This window comes from Trichosurus vulpecula, chromosome 6 (assembly GCF_011100635.1).
Source record: "Trichosurus vulpecula isolate mTriVul1 chromosome 6, mTriVul1.pri, whole genome shotgun sequence".
NCBI lineage: Eukaryota > Metazoa > Chordata > Mammalia > Diprotodontia > Phalangeridae > Trichosurus > Trichosurus vulpecula.
In genome coordinates, this window is record NC_050578.1 from 130,557,677 (window position 1) to 130,576,942 (window position 19,266).

Here is a 19,266-nt window from a genome sequence, read left to right on the forward strand (position 1 = left end):
CATATAGTCAGACTGTTGCTGTGTTGATTAGTTTTGTTAAACCTTTGTTTTTCTTTTTTCCTCTTTGTTACAAGGGTTGGCTCAGTGGGTGAGTTGGGGGAAAATATATTAGGAAATGAAGCTGAGGTAAAAACAAAAGCTATCAACACTATCAAGTCCCATCCCTTTTCCCTATACCCTTCCCTTTATATTCCCCACTATCTCAGTCACTAAGCCTTGATATTCTCACACTTACTCCTTTGTGCTAAAATATAAATAAGTGTTTGAGGTAGCACATTAAGTCAAGGGCTCTTAACCTAGGATTCACAGATGTCCAAGGGGTCTGTGGATAGATTTTAAGAGGTCTGTGAACTTGCCTGGAGAAAAAATTACCTATTTAATTTTTCTAACTTTTAATTGAAATTTAGCCTTCCTTCAGTTATGAATGTTGGCAACAAGCCATTATTCTGAGAAGGGGTCCATAGAATTATGGACCAGACTACTAAAGGAGTCCATGACTCAAAAAAGTTAAGGATCCCTACACTGTCATTGTTTACAATTATTAAAACATTTAGTTCTTCACATTGGCCGGCCAAGGGCAGATCCCAGAGGAAACTGGATTAGACACAGTTCAAATGTGAGTGGGCATGGAGTGTATAAAGAGATGGCATCAGGAAAGGTCTAGATAGATCATTTTATGCTAGCCAAAAGAGCAGGCCTGAGTAGTCAGGTAGCAACTAAAGAATACCAGGTTTAGGAAGGATCGGGAGGAGAAAGAAACAAAGAATACCCAAAGGAAAGAAACCTCTGCCTGACTATGTATCACAAGTTAGCCTCATGGGCCTAGGCAGGGGAGAGTAGTATTATGGAAAGTCTGGAAAAACAGAGGTGAGAATTATTATTATAACTTAGCTCACTTTAGATTATTGCAACCTTTAACAGTTAAATATTTATAGTAAAGAATTTGTATCATTTTATTTGAAAAGATGAATTAAGCTAAAACAGGATATTCCATTACAAATTGGGGTGCCACAAAAAAAGTAAGAAGGTATTCTGAGATAAGCCCCCAGAACTTTGAGTGGGAAGACATGGACTTTGGTGGGAGGATATAGGTAAGTCACACAGCTATAGGTAGGGCAAACATGAATGCGCTCTGATTCGCATGACTGGGGGAAAGAGTCACATCATGAAAATCACAGATCCACTGCAGGACATCCACATTTTTACAGCATAGAGTTTTTAAAATGTTCCTATTCCACAAAGATTTTTTTTAAATAAAATAAAATCTCAAGAATTTCCATTTGTAGCTAGATAAAATGCTCAATCACCAAGTATTTATAAAATACTTAGTATATGCCAGGCATTGTGTAAGGTGCTAGGGATGACAAATCCATAGCATGAAACAATCCTTGTTCCTAAGGAGCATATATTCTAATGGAGGATATAACAAGCAACTATAGAAATATATACATTATAACTTAGGTAGAAAGTAAATAAAGACGGACATACACAAAATAGTTAAAAATCAGGCAGCTGGGAGTTAGGGCACTAGCCTTTTGCTATAGGCAGAAGAGCACTTAAAATATGTCTTAAAACTATATGCCAAGCTATCCGAGAGTGACTTGGGCTTTTGGGCAACCCAATTGGAACTGTAGCCTCCTGAGTAGACTATTTTCAAAAATTTTCAAAGTATGCTGTTTGGTCACACAGCAAATGATTAATTCTGATATTCTATTACCTGGTCAAACAATATTGCATGAATCTGAGCTAAAAGGAAGCTCCCTAAGTGATTTTGTTCAATTTGTGTGTTGGAGGCAATATGGCGCAATACAAAGAGTACTGGATGAGAAATCTAAGGCTGGGTTAGATCCCAGTTTTAGTTTTGTGACATTGGGCAAATGATTTAAATTCTCAGGGTCAAACAATTTCTCAAGCTCTAAAATGAAGAGGCTAGAAGGAATAGGAGAGTACCAGGTTGGAAGTCCTGAAGACCTGAGTTCAAATCCAGCTGTGTGGGCAAGTCACTTAACTTCAGTTTCCTTACTTGTAAAATAGGAATAATAATAACACCTACCTCCCAGGGCTATTATGAGGAACAAATGAGATGATAATTGTGAAGTGCTGAACTCTACATAAATGTTAGCTATTATGAAATGAACTCTAAAGTTGCTTTCAGCTCTACCTCATTATAAATGGATGGATGAATGAATGGTGATGATGATGATGATGATGATGATGATGATGATGATGATGATGGTGGTGGTGGTGGTGGTGGTGGTAGTGATTATTTATGGCACTTACATAATGCTTTAGGGTTTGCAAAGCACTTTACAAATTTTATCTCCTTATATTTTCACAGCTACCCTGGGAGATAGGTTCTATTATTATCCCCATTTTGTAGATGAGGAAACAGAAGCAGACTATCTAAGGAATTTGGCCAAGGTCATCCATCCAGTTGGAGAGCAGATTTGGATTCAGGGCTTTCTGCTCTGTGATCTCTGTTCCTGGTCTAGTGCTCTCTGAAAATAAGAACATGTAGAAACAAGTCAGAAATGACAATGATGACTTATTTCCTGACCCTCTTGCATGGTTTACAGGCCGGGTGATCAAGGTGTGATAGCAACTGTTCTCCTGAAGTTTCAGTTCAAGCGTAATACCAATGGGGCATCAAGGAAGAGCAGGATTGAGCAGATTTTAAGTCAGCTGCACAATAATGCTGGAACTATGACAATTGATGTTTCATCTGGAAACGTTCAACGCAAGTATCATGTTTTTTTACAGTTCTTTTTATCTTCTGTATTGTAAGTTTTTAATTATATAGTATGTTTGTCTTTTGGATTCTACTTGGTGAAACTGAGATCCTTAAAATGGATATTTTATTTACTAATAAATGCTAAGTTGACTGACTTTCAATAAATGTTGATAAATTTGAATTAAATCTTATTTCAGTGAAGAGACGCAGATTTAGGGATTCAAGAAGGCTTGGGTTCAAGTTGTGCCTCTGATATATACTGTTTCTCAGTGACCCAGCCAACTTGCAAGACCATAAGTTTCAGAACAGTTGTCCACCTTTGGTAGAGGTGTTTACCTCACTTACCATAATAGTGTTATATAGTTCCAAATCCTGCCCTCCCAAAAAAAATCATTGGGAGTATTTATGTTACTGATTTAATAATCCATTTAGATAAATGCAATTCTGAAATACAATATCACAAATAGCAAAATTGATTCAGAAAATATACTATAAAAGGAAATTATAAATAAATTCAATTATAATATAATGGATGATTCTGACAGAAGGCTAAACTTTTGTTTGTTTTTAAAGGGGAGTTTTGAAAAATAACTTTAAAAAGCTAACCAATATAAGTGATAGTAATGTAATAAATATTAATCTGTTTGGGATATATTTCATTAAATGGACATTCCATTAAATGCTAAAGAATTTAGATAGGTGTCTGCTTTTTGTACAGATCATGCAATGGGGAGCTAATAAATATCCCCAAATAATATAAATATTATCTTATTAATAACATTCCATTAATTATTTTAATCTAATGGACAAGACATTCTGTGCTTAGGTTCAAATCACAGAAAATATATACACAACAGACTTACGGTTAGTTATAGAATGTAGCAAGGTTTGTTGCAGGAATACACACACACAAAAATCCCAACTAGCAATTCCATCAGCAGTGAGCACTGTTCAGTGCAAGCCCGAGACCAGGACCTCAACTATTCATGTATTATCTTGGCCCCCAAATTCCTGATTCCTGCGGACATAGAAACAACATCTGTAACAACTAGGAAAGCTCATGCAGCAATAGGAATAACAATACAGACCATAGCTTCCCCTCAGGGAAGAGGTTTTTCATGTTCCCTCAGGGACTAGGTAGAAAAGTTTTGACATCGATTTTTTTTCCACTGAGCATAGTTCCCATGGGAGTGTAACAATATTTTGGGATCCATGACCCTGAGTTGAGAATTTCATCATTGTTTTAAGATGAAATTTTCCTAAGCAGTTAATAGAGGAGAGTAGTGAGTTATTGGCCTATGAATTTACTCAGGCAGTTCCAGTTCTATACTGACTTTATTTACCATCCTTTCTGTGGGATAGACACATATTGCAAGTCTTAAGTTTTGCTTTTATGTTTAGCTTTATATTTTCCAGGAACTAGTCTCAGGTGCTTCCTACTCTATCGACTTCTGAAATAAGTGTATAAGAAATACTTCTGTTTTACCCCACCTCTAGGTGTCATCTGTTTCCTCATCTGTAAAAATGAAGAGGTGGGGCTGGATAGCTTTTGAAGCCCCTTCTAGCTCCAGATAGACGCTCCCATGATCCATGCCTGGCTAACCCCTATTTGGGATGAAGAATGGCATGATATACAATGCTCTTTCTTAACTAGAGCTTACATTCTGTTAAGTCACAAGAACAAATTTTTTGGTTTATGTCCCAATCCAGATGCCCACTATGAAGCAGGAAAGGAGCCTACTGTACAATTCATTGTTCCAGGGCTTATTGCATATGGTGGACATAGGTCTCATATCAACTAAGCGTAGGGGCACTAGGCTAGGGATAGGGATTTCTTAGAGATTCACCAATCATGACTGCTACAAGTGATTTGAATTAACAGATGCTAACTTATGGGCACTTCTTGCCCTAGTAAACCTACTAGAAAGACAAGTGACAAAGGAAAGCAGGTCAGGTTGACATCAGGCAGTGTTCTGTGTATGACTATGAACATCTGACATCAGTGGATCTCTTAGCTTACCTCTGAGTGCACAGTGTTAAAGCCTATGCTGACAAAGCTGACAGGAGTTACTATTTCAGGGTTAGTGAGATTGGCCTATGGGACTGATGAGTTACACCTGATCCTGTGTATCTTTGAATAAACACCTCTAGACTTAGAACTGTAAGCTTTTCTCATGTTATTTCCAGCCCCTCATAACTCATATCTAACACTGATCATCTGGCCCATGAGGCTTGTATGTTAAGCTTGCCCAAATCATATTCAAAGAAGGGAGAAGACAAGAGTTGAGGGAAGCACACATATATCTACCCAGAAGTGGAGAAAAGCTAATTCCTGGAAAACAGGAACTGAAGCAGAAAAACAAAATATCATGGAGCATAGAGTTACTATTTTATAGGAAATGAAGGGAGTTGTAGGATTTGGGCCTTTCAAGCTGATTCTCAGGCCAATAATATATTACTGTCCATGACACCAATCCTTTCCAGCCAGTGCCTTGGAGAAAGAGAGAAAAACCTTAGACTTGTAAATGCATTTCATTTTGGTGTGGAATTCAGCATGTACAAATCAATTACTTTCCTGAGCTTCTCAAGGTAAGCCCAAGGGTATCATCTTTACTGAGATGAAGCTTGGGGTACTTCTAAATTGTTTAGTCAGACAGGCAGCACATATCTAACCAGCGGTCTCTAAGAGGCCCCGCACTGGCTGAAGAAACCTCTTTCTCCTAAGCCCTGAGTGAATCTAAAATTCAAAGGGAATTGAAAATCAACCCACCCACTAGGAGATAGATATGTCATAGGAAGAAAAACACTTGCCAACTTGATTTATTTAATCAGTTATGTTCTACATATTTGCAAGCTTGTAAGACAGTCCATTTGTTACACCCCAACATAATCATTAGCATGATTCTGCAGATTCTGGTTTAAAAAAAAAAGTAAGCATGACTATGAAGGGGGCACCAAACTCTTGTTTATTTAACTTCTTTTTTTTTTCTTTTAATATCAGCTATTCCTCCTGAGACTGTACAAGATATTCTAATCAGAGGTAAGTCTAAAAAAGCTATTTGCTTGAAGAGATTTAACCAAATATAAATAACGAAAGTTGTATTATTAGCAATAAACAGGGTTTGTCCAATGTACTTTGCAAAGGTCTTCCCACCTGCATTTTAATCTAACTCTGTGACTCTCTATATGGGTAGGGATAAATGATATTTGCTGACACTTTGTTATGGTTTCTCTTACTACCAAGAGGAGCTTTTTTTGGTTGCTTGTAGTCAGTCACAACATATATGATACTTCAATACTTCAATGACCTGAGACTTCATCACCGTGGGTACAACCTCTCTCTACGCAGCTCCTAACTAATTTCCACATTTTAGTAATTAGTCTTCAAGAGATTCTACGGCCCCAAAATCATTATATGAAGACCAAGACTTTAGTGATAAGCCTACTTAGCTGTGTTGGTACTCAATCAACAGAGAGAAAGGATACTATAAGGCCTATCCTAAAAAGGAATCTTTCCAGCTTTAGGCTCATAAAGCCATTCAAAAGATGATGTTCTTCTGGGATCATCTTCAAGACCCCAGAGTCACTTTTACAACATAAATGGGGACTTTAATACATCAATATTTTTATACTTTAATAAAGATTATGAGGCAGCTAGGTGGTACAATGGATGGCGCATTGGACTTGGAGTCAGGGAGACTTGAGTTCAAATCCTGCCTAAAACATTGTGTAGCTGTGTGATCCTGAGGAAGTAACCTAACTTCTGTCTGCTTCAGTTTTCTCATCGATCCAATGAGAGTAATAATAGCACTTTCTTTCCAGGGTTGTTGTAAAGACCAAATGAAATGTTTATAAAGTGCTTTGGGAAGCCTAGAGCTCTCTACAAATGCTAGTGATGACAACGATGATGATGACGATGTTGATCTTCATTATCTTAATGTGGTCATGCCCTCTGATGATGCAGATTGCAACCAATTAATACCCTCTCATCCTATAAAATTCTTGTCTATGTTCTCCCCTAAGACCTCTATGGGGAGAGGAAAACCAATGTGCTTTGGCCTCTTGACATTAGAAGGGTTCCAATGATTTATCCTTCACTCTTGCCATAGAATTGGCCTACCTTCAGAGGGTGGATAGGATACTGGGCCTGGAATCAAGAAGACCTCAGTTCAAATCCAGGCTCACGCACTTATGCTATTATTTCTAGTGCCTTATAACTCACACTCAAGATGGATAGCTGTGTGAGCCTGGGCAAGTCATTTAACTTGTGTCTCTCAGTTTCTTCAATTGTAAAATAAGGATAATAGCACCTATCTCCCCCAGTTGTTGTGAGGCTCAAATGAGATAACATCCGCACAGTACTTTGCATAGTACTTGGCACACAGCAGGTACTTCATAACAATGCTTGCTTGCTTCTTTCCCCCTACCCGTCTATTTCTTTAAAGACACCTTCAACACTACTTTTATTACACAATTCTTTATTCATGATGGGCTCCAGGTTACTTATACCTGCCACACATTTCTCCATTGTCTTATGGATGAATTCCAACTTTAAACCTTTTGAGCCTGGAATTTCATGCTTTGCAAATGTGTAGTGTGACTAGATGAACAGTAGTGTTTTGTTTTGCTTTGTTTTCTTTTTTTTTTTTAATGAGCCTTCACTTTAGGGAGGAATTTGGGGCCAGTAAAAGCACTATGCAATTCCCCCAAAATAATGCAGCCTGTTCTCCTCTTCTTATATAATGAATGCTGCTGTTAGTTCATTCTCCAACTATAGTTTCTGTAAATAAGGTTATGTATTGGTGGAGAAGCATAGCAAAATCGAGACAATAAGCAATTCTTCATCCATTTGGTTTTTCCCTTGTTGGATTTGTTGCTCTTCGGTCATTTCAGTCATTCTGACTCCTCATGACCCCATTTGGGGCTTTCTTCGCAAAGATACTGGAATGGTTTGCCATTTTCTTCTCTAGCTCATTTTACACATGAGGAACTGAGGCAAACAGGGTCAAATGGCTTACCTAGGGTCACACAGATATTAAGTGTCTGAAGCCAGATTTGAACTCAGGAAGATGAGTCTTCATGAGTTCAGGTCCGGCACTCTATCTACTGCCCTCATTGTGGATAGTTAGAATGAAATCTAAATTAAATTCATGTTAATCCCCAATCTTACTTATTGTCACCTATAATTCAGAGTTTCCTACTGAGAAGCCAGAGTAACTACATGTTTGACAGCCCAGGCTCTTAGATATTTCCTTATTTCTGGAGTCAAGAGGAGAAGGAACAGATAGAGAAATATAAAGTCCTATGAAGTATCTGTGAAACAGAAATGAATATTACTCTTCCCAGAACATTCCCTGAAGCTAATGACTCCTTTTCCTGTCAGAATGTGGGTCCAGCCCTGAACTGATGACATTGTCCTATGAAAGAATCATAGCAGGAACAGAAGCGAGAGCTGGAGATTGGCCTTGGCAAGCAAGCCTTCAGCTCAACAATGCTCACCACTGTGGAGCTGTCCTAATTAGTAACACATGGCTCCTGACTGCTGCTCACTGCTTCAGAAGGTAAGTTTATAGGCAATAAAGTGGAAATAAGGCAGCCATGACAATGAACATGTGATTTAAGGCCTCTACATCAGACTGAACATATAGAAACTCAAAAAACTGAACGAGAACAGCCTGTTATTGCTAATGCTAGTTTGGCAGCCTGCAAAAACCGTGGAGGAAAACATCCTCTACATTCTTCATGGGCTGCCCAAAATCCTTTGGCATGCCACAGGTTGTGCAGGCCTGATCTAGAAGTGGAGTAGAATCCAGAAAATCTTCCGATATACCTACATTTTTGTAATTTCACACAATTCTTACTATTCCTAGCCCCCATCTTTCTGTCTGTCTGTCTCTCTCTCTCATTCTTTCTCATTCTCTCTCTCTCGCTCTCTCTCTCTCTCTCTCTCTTTCTCTCTCCCTCTCTCTCATTTCTACCTCTATGGAAAACTTGCCCTTTAAAGTCTAAGTCACCTAGCTAGGTGTAGGTCACCCAAGTCTAAGATGTGTGAGTCCTAGATTTAAACAGCAGTAAAAGAGAACTTTGTCATCTTTAGCTGTATATTAGCTTAATTTTACTTTTGTGGTAAGTAACATAGTCTCTTCTTTGTATTCGCAGTACAAATTTTATGCAATTACAAAAATGTTTACTTCCACATTTTTCATAGGTTGCACAGGCCTGGTCTAGATTATACTGTGCAACAGTGGTTCTGATCTCATTGATTTGATACTGAATTTTTACTAACCAGATATACCTAAAGATATGTTTCTAATTTGTGTCAGTGTCTTTCAGTGTTAAGTCTGAAGTACAAGGAATAAGTAAGCAAGATCCTGCCAAGCCTAGTTATCCACTAGAAAGGATAAAAAGCAGAAATTACCCCCACTAATTTCATTTATTCCTGTGAATCTAGAATTCAAAGCTGAAAATGACCTATTAGTGCAGACTTTTAGCACTTTCACATTTTGCATCAATGGTAAGGGGACTTCAGTGTAAGATACTGCTATTTGATTCAGATGCCTGAGTTTAAAAATTATAATCTCTATAGAAACAACCCCATTAAACAATCATACTGTGTCAGCAAGTACCAAATCACATAGGATTCTATTTTTGAAATTTTGGCATATTCTCTGAATCCTGCCTTCTATTCATCTCCCCACTGCTGGAGCTGGTAGAATATCCCCTGATAAACTTTGTCATTGCTGTTCAGTAATTCAGTCATGTCTGACTCTTCATGACCCCATGGACCATAGCACACTAAAGTCTGTCCAAATTCATGTTTGGAGTTTCTATGACACTATCCATCTCATCTTCAGCCATTCCCCTTTCTTTTTGCCTTTAATTTTTTCCAGCATCAGGGTCTTTTCCAATGAGTCCCATTTTTAAGCTTCACCTTCAGTATTTGACCTTCCTGTGAATAGCCTGAATTAATTTCTTCAAATATTTACTGATTTGATCTCCTTGATGTTCAAGACACTCAAAAGTCTTCTCCAACACTATAATTCAAAAGCAGCAATTCTGCGGTGCTCAGCTTTTCTCATAGTCCAATTCTCACAACCATACATTGCTACTGGAAAAACCATAGTTTGGTCTATACAGATCTTTGTTGGCAAGGTGATGTCTCTGCTTTTTAGTATGCTGTCCAGATTAGCTATAGCTTCCTTTCCAAGTAGCAAATGTCTTAATTTCATGGCTGTAGTTGCCATTTGCAGTGATCTTTGAGCCCAAGTATATAAAATCTGACACTGATTCCATTCCTTCTCCCTCTATTTGCCAGGAAGTGATGAGACCAGTTGCCAAGTTCCTATTTTTATTTTTGTTTTGGAATTTTTACACTCTCCTCTTTCACCTTCATTGAAAGGCTTCTTAATTCCCCTTTACTTTCTGACATCAGAGTGGTATCATCTGCATATCTGAAACTGTCGATATTTCTCTTGGCAAACTTAATTCTGGCTTTTGATTCTTCTAGCCTGGCATCTCAGAAGATGTACTCTGTATATAAGTTAAATAAATAAGGTGACAATATATAGCCTTGTTGTACTCCTCTTCCAATCTTAAACCAGTCATTTGTTCCATGTTACTTCTTGGCCTTCTGTGCCTCAGAAGACAAGCAAGATGACCTAGTACTCCCATCTCTTTAAGGACTTGCCATATTTTGTTGTTATCTATACAGTGAAAAGTTTTAGTGCAGCCAATGAAGCAGATGTTGTTTTTTTCTGGAATTCCCTTGATTTTTCCATAATCCAGTGAATGTCAGCAATTTGGTCTCCAGTTTTTCTACCTCTTTGAAAACCAGCCTGCTCTTCTGGTAATTCTTGTTTCATATAATGCTGAAGCCTAGCTTATAGAATCTTAAGCATAATCTTGCTGGCATGTGAAATCAGCACAATTGTTCAGTAATCTGAACATTTCTTTGGCATTGCCCTTCTTTAGGATTGGAACATAAACTGATCTTTTCCAATCCAGTGGTCATCGTTGAGTTTTGCTGGTAAAGAACTTTAATAGCATCATCCTTTAAGATTTTAAATAGTTCAGCTGGAAGGAATTTCATCATCTCCACTAGTCCTATTGTTTGCAATGCTTCCTAAGGCCCACTTGATTTCATTCTCCAGGAGATCTGTAACCACACCATTGCGGTTATGGGCAATGTTAAGATCTTTCTTGCATAGTTCTTTTGTGTATTCTTGCCTCTTCTTCTTAATCGTGTCTGCTCTGTTAAGTCCCTAACATTTTTGTCTTTTATCATGCCCATTAAAAGGAAGAGTCCCTTCATCTGGGAGTTTCCTGTACCAAGAAAAATCACAGATCCCGTTTCTATCCCTTACCAAGCAGTACTTAAGAGACAGCATGCCATAGTGCAAGGGTTCTTTACCTGAGATCCATAGATATAGATAGATTTCACAGTATATGTGAACTTGGGAAGGGAGAAAATACATCTTTATTTCAATGCAATTGATTTCTTTCATAATTCTATGGATTTTAGTTTATGATTTAAAACACATTATTCTGACAAGGGATCCATAGGTTTCACCCCCTTCTGAAATGGTCCATGACACAAATTACCTCTTGGCTTAGAAGTCAGAACAATGGATTTGGAGTCAAGAAGACCTTAGACATGTCTTAACTGTATGACCCTGGACAGGTCACAGCCTCTTTAAGCCTAAACTTCTTCATCTATAAAATAGGGATAGTATCACCTACTTTAAAAATTGCTGTGAAAATAAAATAAGACAAGGTATGTAAAGCCCTTTGCAAATCTTAAACTCACTATATAAATGTGAGTTACTTGGCTACTTGACACTGGAGATCACTATGATTTTAGTTGGAAATTTTGCCATAGCACCAAAATTTCCCAGGGTCATCACCAGCTCCAAACATTTCTTCTAAAGTCATTGACCTGAGCTTTCCTTGGTAAGCAATTCTCCCTGGGAAGGAATTCCTTACAGCCTATCTAGTTCTACTAAATTATTGTGGGATATATAACATGCAGTTAAAAGGTATTGGGAAAAAGTTCTTAGCAATGAAAATAAAAACACTCACAAACCCACAAAATTGAAGCATTACTGAGAGACACCCTTATAAGCTCCATATTTTATGTTTTTGATCCAAGAATATTTTAACCGCATACATTTCCATCTTATTTTTCTAGTGTCAGTGATCCACGCCAATGGAGTGTTACCTTTGGATATATCCTAAGTTCTCCAGAAAAAAGAGTAAATGTGAGGAGCATTATAATACATCCAAATTATATAGCAGGAACTCATGAAAACGACATTGCACTTGTGGAGCTGAATGGTGGAGTCACCTTTACCAGAAACATCCATAGAATCTGTCTCCCTCAGGCCAATCAGGACATTCCTGTAGGAGCTAGTGCTTATGTGACAGGGTGGGGATCACTTCAGCCTGGTGGTGAGTGTCTCAGGAAAAAATGGTCTCAATTTCATTCAACATTTAGGGTCATGGGGATATGGAAGAAGGTATTAAAGGAAGCCGTATGGCATATCAGAGAGAACACTGGATTTAGAGGCAAAAAAACAATCTTTGTTTTTCAGATTCTAGCTCAGTTTGGGGCAAATCGCTTTACCTCATTGGTCATCCCTTTTCTCATATGTAAAATGAGGGCTTTGGAATAAGTGACCTCAAAGGTCCTTCCTGTCCCTCAATTCTCAAGCCCAGAATTCTCAGAAGCCTATGTCTATCATAAATATGAGTCTATAATAATAAGATTCACCTAGTACCATCTCATTTGAGCCTTACAACAACCATAGGAGTTAGGTACTAGAAGCATTAATAACTTCATTCAAAGAGGACTAGGAAACTGTGACTGTGAGGGGTTAAGTGACTTAGGCAAGGTCACATGGCTAATAAATTTCAAAGGTAGAATTTAAACGTGTCTTCTGACTTCAACTCCAATGCTTGTTCCATTATATCATGCAAGCAGCCTTTGTTTCTTTAGAACTGGGTTCTACTGGGAGGACAAAGTAATGGCTCTGGAAGCTATCAACAGTTCTGAGGCATAGGCAAAAGAGAAAAACTAAAGAAAAAGAGAAAGAACAGAAGTATAAGTTAAGATACTGCACAGGTTTGTGGATCTAAAGCTAGAAAGGACCTTAGAGATCATCTAGTCCACTTTCTTAGTTTTATAGATAAAGAAACTGAGGCCCATAGAGGTTATGTAACTAATTTAATATCTCACAGGATTCTTGCCACCATATCAACTTCCTCATATTATGGCAGCTATGAGGTACAGGAGCCCTGGGCCTGGAGTCAGGAAAACCTGAGTTCAAATTCAGTCTCAGATACTTCCTAGTCATGTGAATTCTATTTGCCTCAGTTTCTTCATCTATAAAATTGAGATAATGACAGCACCTACCTCACAGGGTTATTGTGAGGATCAAATGTGATAACAATTGTAGAGCATGTGGCATATTATTATTATTTTAAAATCATCTACAGAATAATGTTACATATCAATTATTGTCTAAGTGTTCCATATTGAATGTTCCATTCTGCCTCAGAGACAGAAAGAAATTCTTTCACTTATTTTTGTGTTTCCTATAAGTGATTATAGAACTAAGCAAATGGCACCCCTAAAATGCCGGTTGAATTAATCACTTAATGAAATATGAAGCTAAAGCAAAGAGTCAAAGAAGAGAGAAAGCTAAAATAAAGGAGCTGAGAATCACCTAGTTTAAACATAAACAGGAAACTCCCCTTAAAAATGTCCCATGTTGGGGAACCTACTACTTCTGGAGGCAGTCTCATACTTGATACCTCAAAACAGCTCTAGTTGTTAGGAAATGTTTCATTACGTGGGCTGAAATCTGCCCCACTGCCACTTCCACCCATTTTCTCAAGATCTGCCCTCTGCACACACATGCATGTGTGTATATGTGTTGGGCGTGGATATATGTTTATGTGCATTCTGTAATATAGCATCCACCCAAGTAGACAGTGATGGTCTATTTTAAAATAGCAAATTCACTGCCTTTCTCAAAAGACATTAGACTGCAAAGCTGTGGCAAAAACCACAAAATCCTCAATGAGGACAGAGTTCTTTTGTCTTTGTCTTTCTATCCATATTGCCTAGAACAGTACCTTGAACATTTTAAGTGAAATAAATCTTTGCCAAAATGAATCAAATTGAATTTCTGTAAAGGGGTTGTTGCTGTTGTTCAGTCTTTTAGTCATTTCTGACTCTTTGTGACCCTATTTGGAATTTTCTTGACAAAGATACTGGTATGGTTTGCCATTTCCTTCTCCAGTTCATTTTACAGATGAGGAACTGAGGTAAACAGGATTAAGTGAATTGCCCAAGGCCACACATAAGTGTGTGAGGCTGGATTTGAACTCATGAAGATGATGAATCTATCCACTGTGCCACCTAGCTGCAAAGTGTATACTACTATAAAATATCTCAGAGTTCTTTGGGGAAATAAAAAAAATCTTCAATCACATCCACATATATCCTTAGCCTTTCTAGAAGCATTAAAAGTCATTGTGTATGCATTCTGTCTAAATGAATTAAATACAAGAATCTTGACACATTTGAAATGTCCTCCCTAACAAATATTTTATAAATACTATATGTGTATCATATTTCCTTAGAAATAATATCATATATTCAAGTTCCACTGAATGGTGGTGCTGGTGGTGGTGATGGTAGTAGTAGCAGCAGTAGTTGTAATAGCAGGAGGAGGAGTAGTAGTAGTAGGTCTCCAGAAACCAATATCTTCCATCCCATGTTGAGAGATTGTGGGAGCATCTTTTTCATATAACTGTCTTACCAATGCCTCCCCTGTGATACTATCTGGAAGAGGATTTTTGGAAAATGTGCATTATTCATCAAATCATGTTTGTGACTATAGGAAATCTAATTTGTAAATTCCAAGTTCTCGTTTTTTTTTCTCTTCATCTCTTTTGCAATCTACAGGTAGTGGTGTAAATGTTCTTCGGCAAGGTGAGGTCCAAATCATAAGCACTGATGACTGTAATGCGCCAGAGAGCTACAATGGAGCTGTCACATCTGGCATGATATGTGCTGGAAAACCTGGAGGTGGCACTGATGCTTGTCAGGTGGGTCCTGAGTAGCAAAACTGGGCATGTAGTGATATGTGGCAGAGTATTAATGGTACAAATAAATTGCCCTGAAGTTGTTCCTGCCCTTTCAGAATTTATGAGGGGGGGGGGTGGTACTTTATTTCAGTGTAATGGGTATTCTTCATAATCCTCTATTTTATTTTATGCATTTAAAAACATTTTTCTGAGAAGGGGTCCAGAGGCTTCACCAGACTGCCAAGGGAGTCTGTCCATGACAAAAAAAGGTTAGGCTCCCACCCCGCCCTCCCAGAGCAGGGGGAGGGTCTTGTTACCTTCCAGGTACAGGTCTGGGTCAGCCCCACTGCCTGGGTCGTCTTTGCCACTGCACTTGATCATACAAGCAGGCTCTTCAGTATCCTCTTCTGCCCACAGCTCTCCTACTTCTCCAACCAACTGCTATTCTAGTCCTTGATGTCTGCAGAGTCAGACTTGCCCAGAAAGAAAGGAGCCTTGCCTCCAAACTAAGGATATAAACTATTCTAACTATTCTAAGTTTTATTTAACTATGCCCTCCTCAGACCACATCTAGACCACAGTTTATAGCTCTTGGCACCACACTGCAGTAAAAATATGGACATATGACCTAATGTTAAAGGTTACATATTTAAAAGAAAGAAATAACTTTTTATAATTATGATTAGAGAGAATTCTTAAGCAAGGAATAGAAGTGATGCAAGATAAAACAGATAACATTTATTTGTTTGTTTTAGTATATAATTTATATATTACACAAAATATTACATAAATATATGACATAAAATTGAAAAGTTAACAAACAAAATTAATGTGCCCAGAGAAACTGAAAGTCATAATACCAAGTGATACATGAAATGCTTTAAAATTTGTAAGGCATTTAATCTTTTGATAATTTTATGATTTTATGATTTTATCTTTTGATAATATTATGTACTCTGTGCTAAAGCCAACAATTCTGCATGTACCTTGATCCCATCCCCTTTTGTCTTTTTTTCCAACTGATTACCCTATCACCCCTGCCCTCTCTAACCTTCTATCTCTTCATATCTACTGACTCCCTCTCTACTATCTATGAACAAGCCCAAGTATCCTCCATCCTAAAAAATAAAACAAAACAAAAAAACTCACTAGTTACCGCTCTAATTAGCTATTCTATATCTCTACTCCCTGTCTCGGTTAAACTTGAAAAAGGAGTTTACACTTGGTGCTTTTACTTCTTTCATTCTCTTTTAAATACTTTGTATCTGGTTTCTGACCTCATCATTCAGCTGAAACTATCAGGTAGCTAGAATTATATAGAAGAACTTCACTGTACTTCTTAAACTACAGGCAGAAAATTCCCACACCACAAATACAAATGTCAAAATATTAAGAATTCAACAAATAAATTGTACTACAACTGACACATCAAGACTGACATGTTGCTCACAACTGCTTAGACACACTGAGTGAAAAAAATTAAGAATATTTTAAACATATATTGCTATATCAACTACTCAATCACCAAACTAGAAAGAAAAGATTTTAAAATAGAAAGACTTAGAAAAGAGATTACGCCATGCTGGAACTGTTCAAGGTGTGTGTCATCCTTGTTGTCCTGTGTGCTATAGAAAAGCTTTTAAAATAGAGAGAATTAGCAAAAGAGATTACACCATGTTGGAACGCATCAAAAGGTGTGTCATTGCTGTTGTCCTGCCTGCCACTGGAGTGGTCCCAAAGATGCTTTCTGTGAGTCTAAGGTGATGGACTTAAATGCCAATACTCATATTCAGTAGCAAAAAGCTGACACTTATTCACCTACACAATAATCTGCACAATATTAAATTAAAAGGAATCATAGGATAGTAATATCTTCATACTATTTCTCTCTGAATTCCATTTTTAAAAGACAGGAATAAGATGAAGATGATGATCAATCAATCAACAAGAATTTATTAAGGTCCTTACCATATATGAGGTATTGTGGTCAGAACTGGAGACACAAAGAGAAAGCAAAAACATTCCCTGATTTCAAAGAGCTTAGATTCCAGAGAAGGAAATACATATCCAAAGAGAATTGACAGAAAGTACATATAGAGTAAATACAAGGTAACTTGGGTGAGCTGGGCTGGGGCGGAGGAGAGGTTACTTCTTAGTAACCCCAGGCTTCTGGCAGAAGATGATGTTTGAGATGGGTCTTGAAAGAAGCCAGAGATTCTATGATGATAAAAATAAATGAAATACTAAAATAAATACAATACAATAATGTATTAGATGACCTCTGAAGTCCCTTCTAACTGTGAGACTTGTACTAAAGAAATCAGAACTTTTCTAGACTCTTCATTACATAAGTTTCAGCAGTCAACATGAGACTAAATCATACTACAACATAAAATCCTACACTTGCTCTGATTGTTCTAATGATATTCCATCTCTGCTAGTACTGAGATAAACACCATACGCACGTGTACAGAGTTCCTTGTGATTTAGAGTAAAATCATGATACTTAATCACAAATGTTGATTTTCTTTCAGGGAGATTCTGGTGGACCATTAGCGATGGCTGACTCAAGGCAGATCTGGTCGGTTTGGGGAATAGTGAGCTGGGGATATGAATGTGGCCTGCCAAACAAACCTGGAGTCTATACTTATGTGCCCTACTATCGTGACTGGATAACTCAACAAACTGGACTCTAGTACAATAAGCTGGTCTCTACTGTAAATGTTGTATGCAGGGTGTGCCTGTCTGAAATGCCAAGCCATTTGCCCATTCAGTTTCGGTCACTACCTTAACATGGTGCTTTCATGAATTCCTCAATGATTTTTACAAAATAGCTCTTCATTAAGATACTCCTTATAATAATTTCTTTCCTTTCCAGGGACAGATTATTTTTAACTCAGAAGGTCTTTCTCGTGTTGTTTTGCAGGACTTGAAATACTTTTGCCTGCTTTCTAAACTGATCAGACTGCATTGTCATTAAAGCCTCCCTTTCAATTTTCCACTTAGCCAAAGAGACTTTGCAATTCTTCTTTTCTCTAAAGGAAAACCCTGCAGTGTTGTGAAAAGCATACTAGAGGACCTTGGTTTAAATCCACACTCTGCCACCTGCTACCTGTATGGCCTTGAGCAAGTCACATAACCACTTGGAACATTTGTAAAATGAGGAGATTGTATTAAAGTCCCTTCCAGTTCTAAATCTCAGGCCCTGTAACTACAATTTTACAGTTTTCCATTGTCTGAATCTAAAGCCTTTCTTTATTCAATATTCATTATTCAAATGTCTGACATTCACACCATTCCTTTCTTTCTTTTTGACAGAACATAATAATAAATAGAAATTTGTTTTCTGGCATTTACCAAATGGTACTTCGAAGGAATCCAGAGATAACTGAATGAATTTATTTTTACAATGTTTTATACTCTAACAACCAAAGCAAGGAAAGGAGTGAGTTTTAGTGACTAGAAAAGTAATTTAATGTCATGTGTGCTTCTAGTGCTATCACTGTATCTTTTATTTTTCCCATCTGTCAAGTGTAAATAAAAACATAGGGCACTCATCTGCCTTACAGGAATTGAATGAAAGGTAGTAAAGCCCTGACCAATTCAAGCTCTTGAGGAATGGGTGCTCTAATTAATTAATTCACTTTTCAGCCTTTATGGGTACAATATGGTGAGTGTTGTTTAAACTTTCTTTGGGGATTTCAAAGTGCCTCAGGAATAATTAAGGCAATTATTTTCTTTGTATAGTTCTGTGGCTATAAAGTGTTTAAATTATAAATATTTGAGAGTTCTGGTTAATCAAAGTTTTATTGTTAATACAATGTGCTTTGAATTCCTAACATGAAATGTGTCTCTACCTTGAGCGCCTATCCAGATCACCACCTACCTATTGGACATTTTGAATTGAATGTTCAATACAACATGTCCAAAACAGAAATCATCAGCTTTCCCTCAAAATCCAAACCTCTTCCAAATTTCCAGATTTCTATCAAAGATATCCACAATCCTTCCTGTCACAAAGTTTCATAATTGAAGTCATCTTCTACTCACTCTTACTGACTGCACATAGTCAATCAGTTGGCAGTCTTGTCAATTTGATCTCCAAACTCTTCCATCCATTTGGTTCTCTTCACTTACGTGGCCACCACCTGAGATCCTGATCCTCTCTTGCTTGGACTATGGCAATTCCCTCTTAATTAGCATCTTTGTTTCAAATTTCCCCTCTCTAATCTGTCTTCCATATGTTTGCCAAAGCGATATATTCCTAAAACCCAGATCTGGCTATGCCATTTCTCTACTCAATAAACAAAAACAGCTCCCTAAGGTCTCTAGGATCCAATAAAACTACTTTGTCTGACTTTTAAAGCTCTTCTCAATCTGACTCCAACTCACTTTTTCAGCCCTATTACACATTCCTGCCCTTCATTCACCCTGTAGTCCCA

At 37.6% G+C, this 19,266-nt stretch overlaps 1 protein-coding gene across 1 annotated transcript in view; it reads left to right on the forward strand.

Annotated features, from left to right (window-relative positions):
* Positions 1–17,520, forward strand: part of LOC118854758 (transmembrane protease serine 11D-like) — a 38,050-nt gene extending 20,530 nt beyond the window's left edge. Inside the window, exons 5-10 of the mRNA XM_036765022.1 lie at positions 2,577–2,737; positions 5,733–5,771; positions 8,115–8,292; positions 11,919–12,178; positions 14,703–14,845; positions 17,359–17,520. Of these exons, the coding sequence (XP_036620917.1) occupies positions 2,577–2,737; positions 5,733–5,771; positions 8,115–8,292; positions 11,919–12,178; positions 14,703–14,845; positions 17,359–17,520 (943 nt within the window). The remainder of the gene's footprint in view (positions 1–2,576; positions 2,738–5,732; positions 5,772–8,114; positions 8,293–11,918; positions 12,179–14,702; positions 14,846–17,358) is intronic.
* The last annotated feature ends 1,746 nt before the right edge of the window (positions 17,521–19,266 follow it).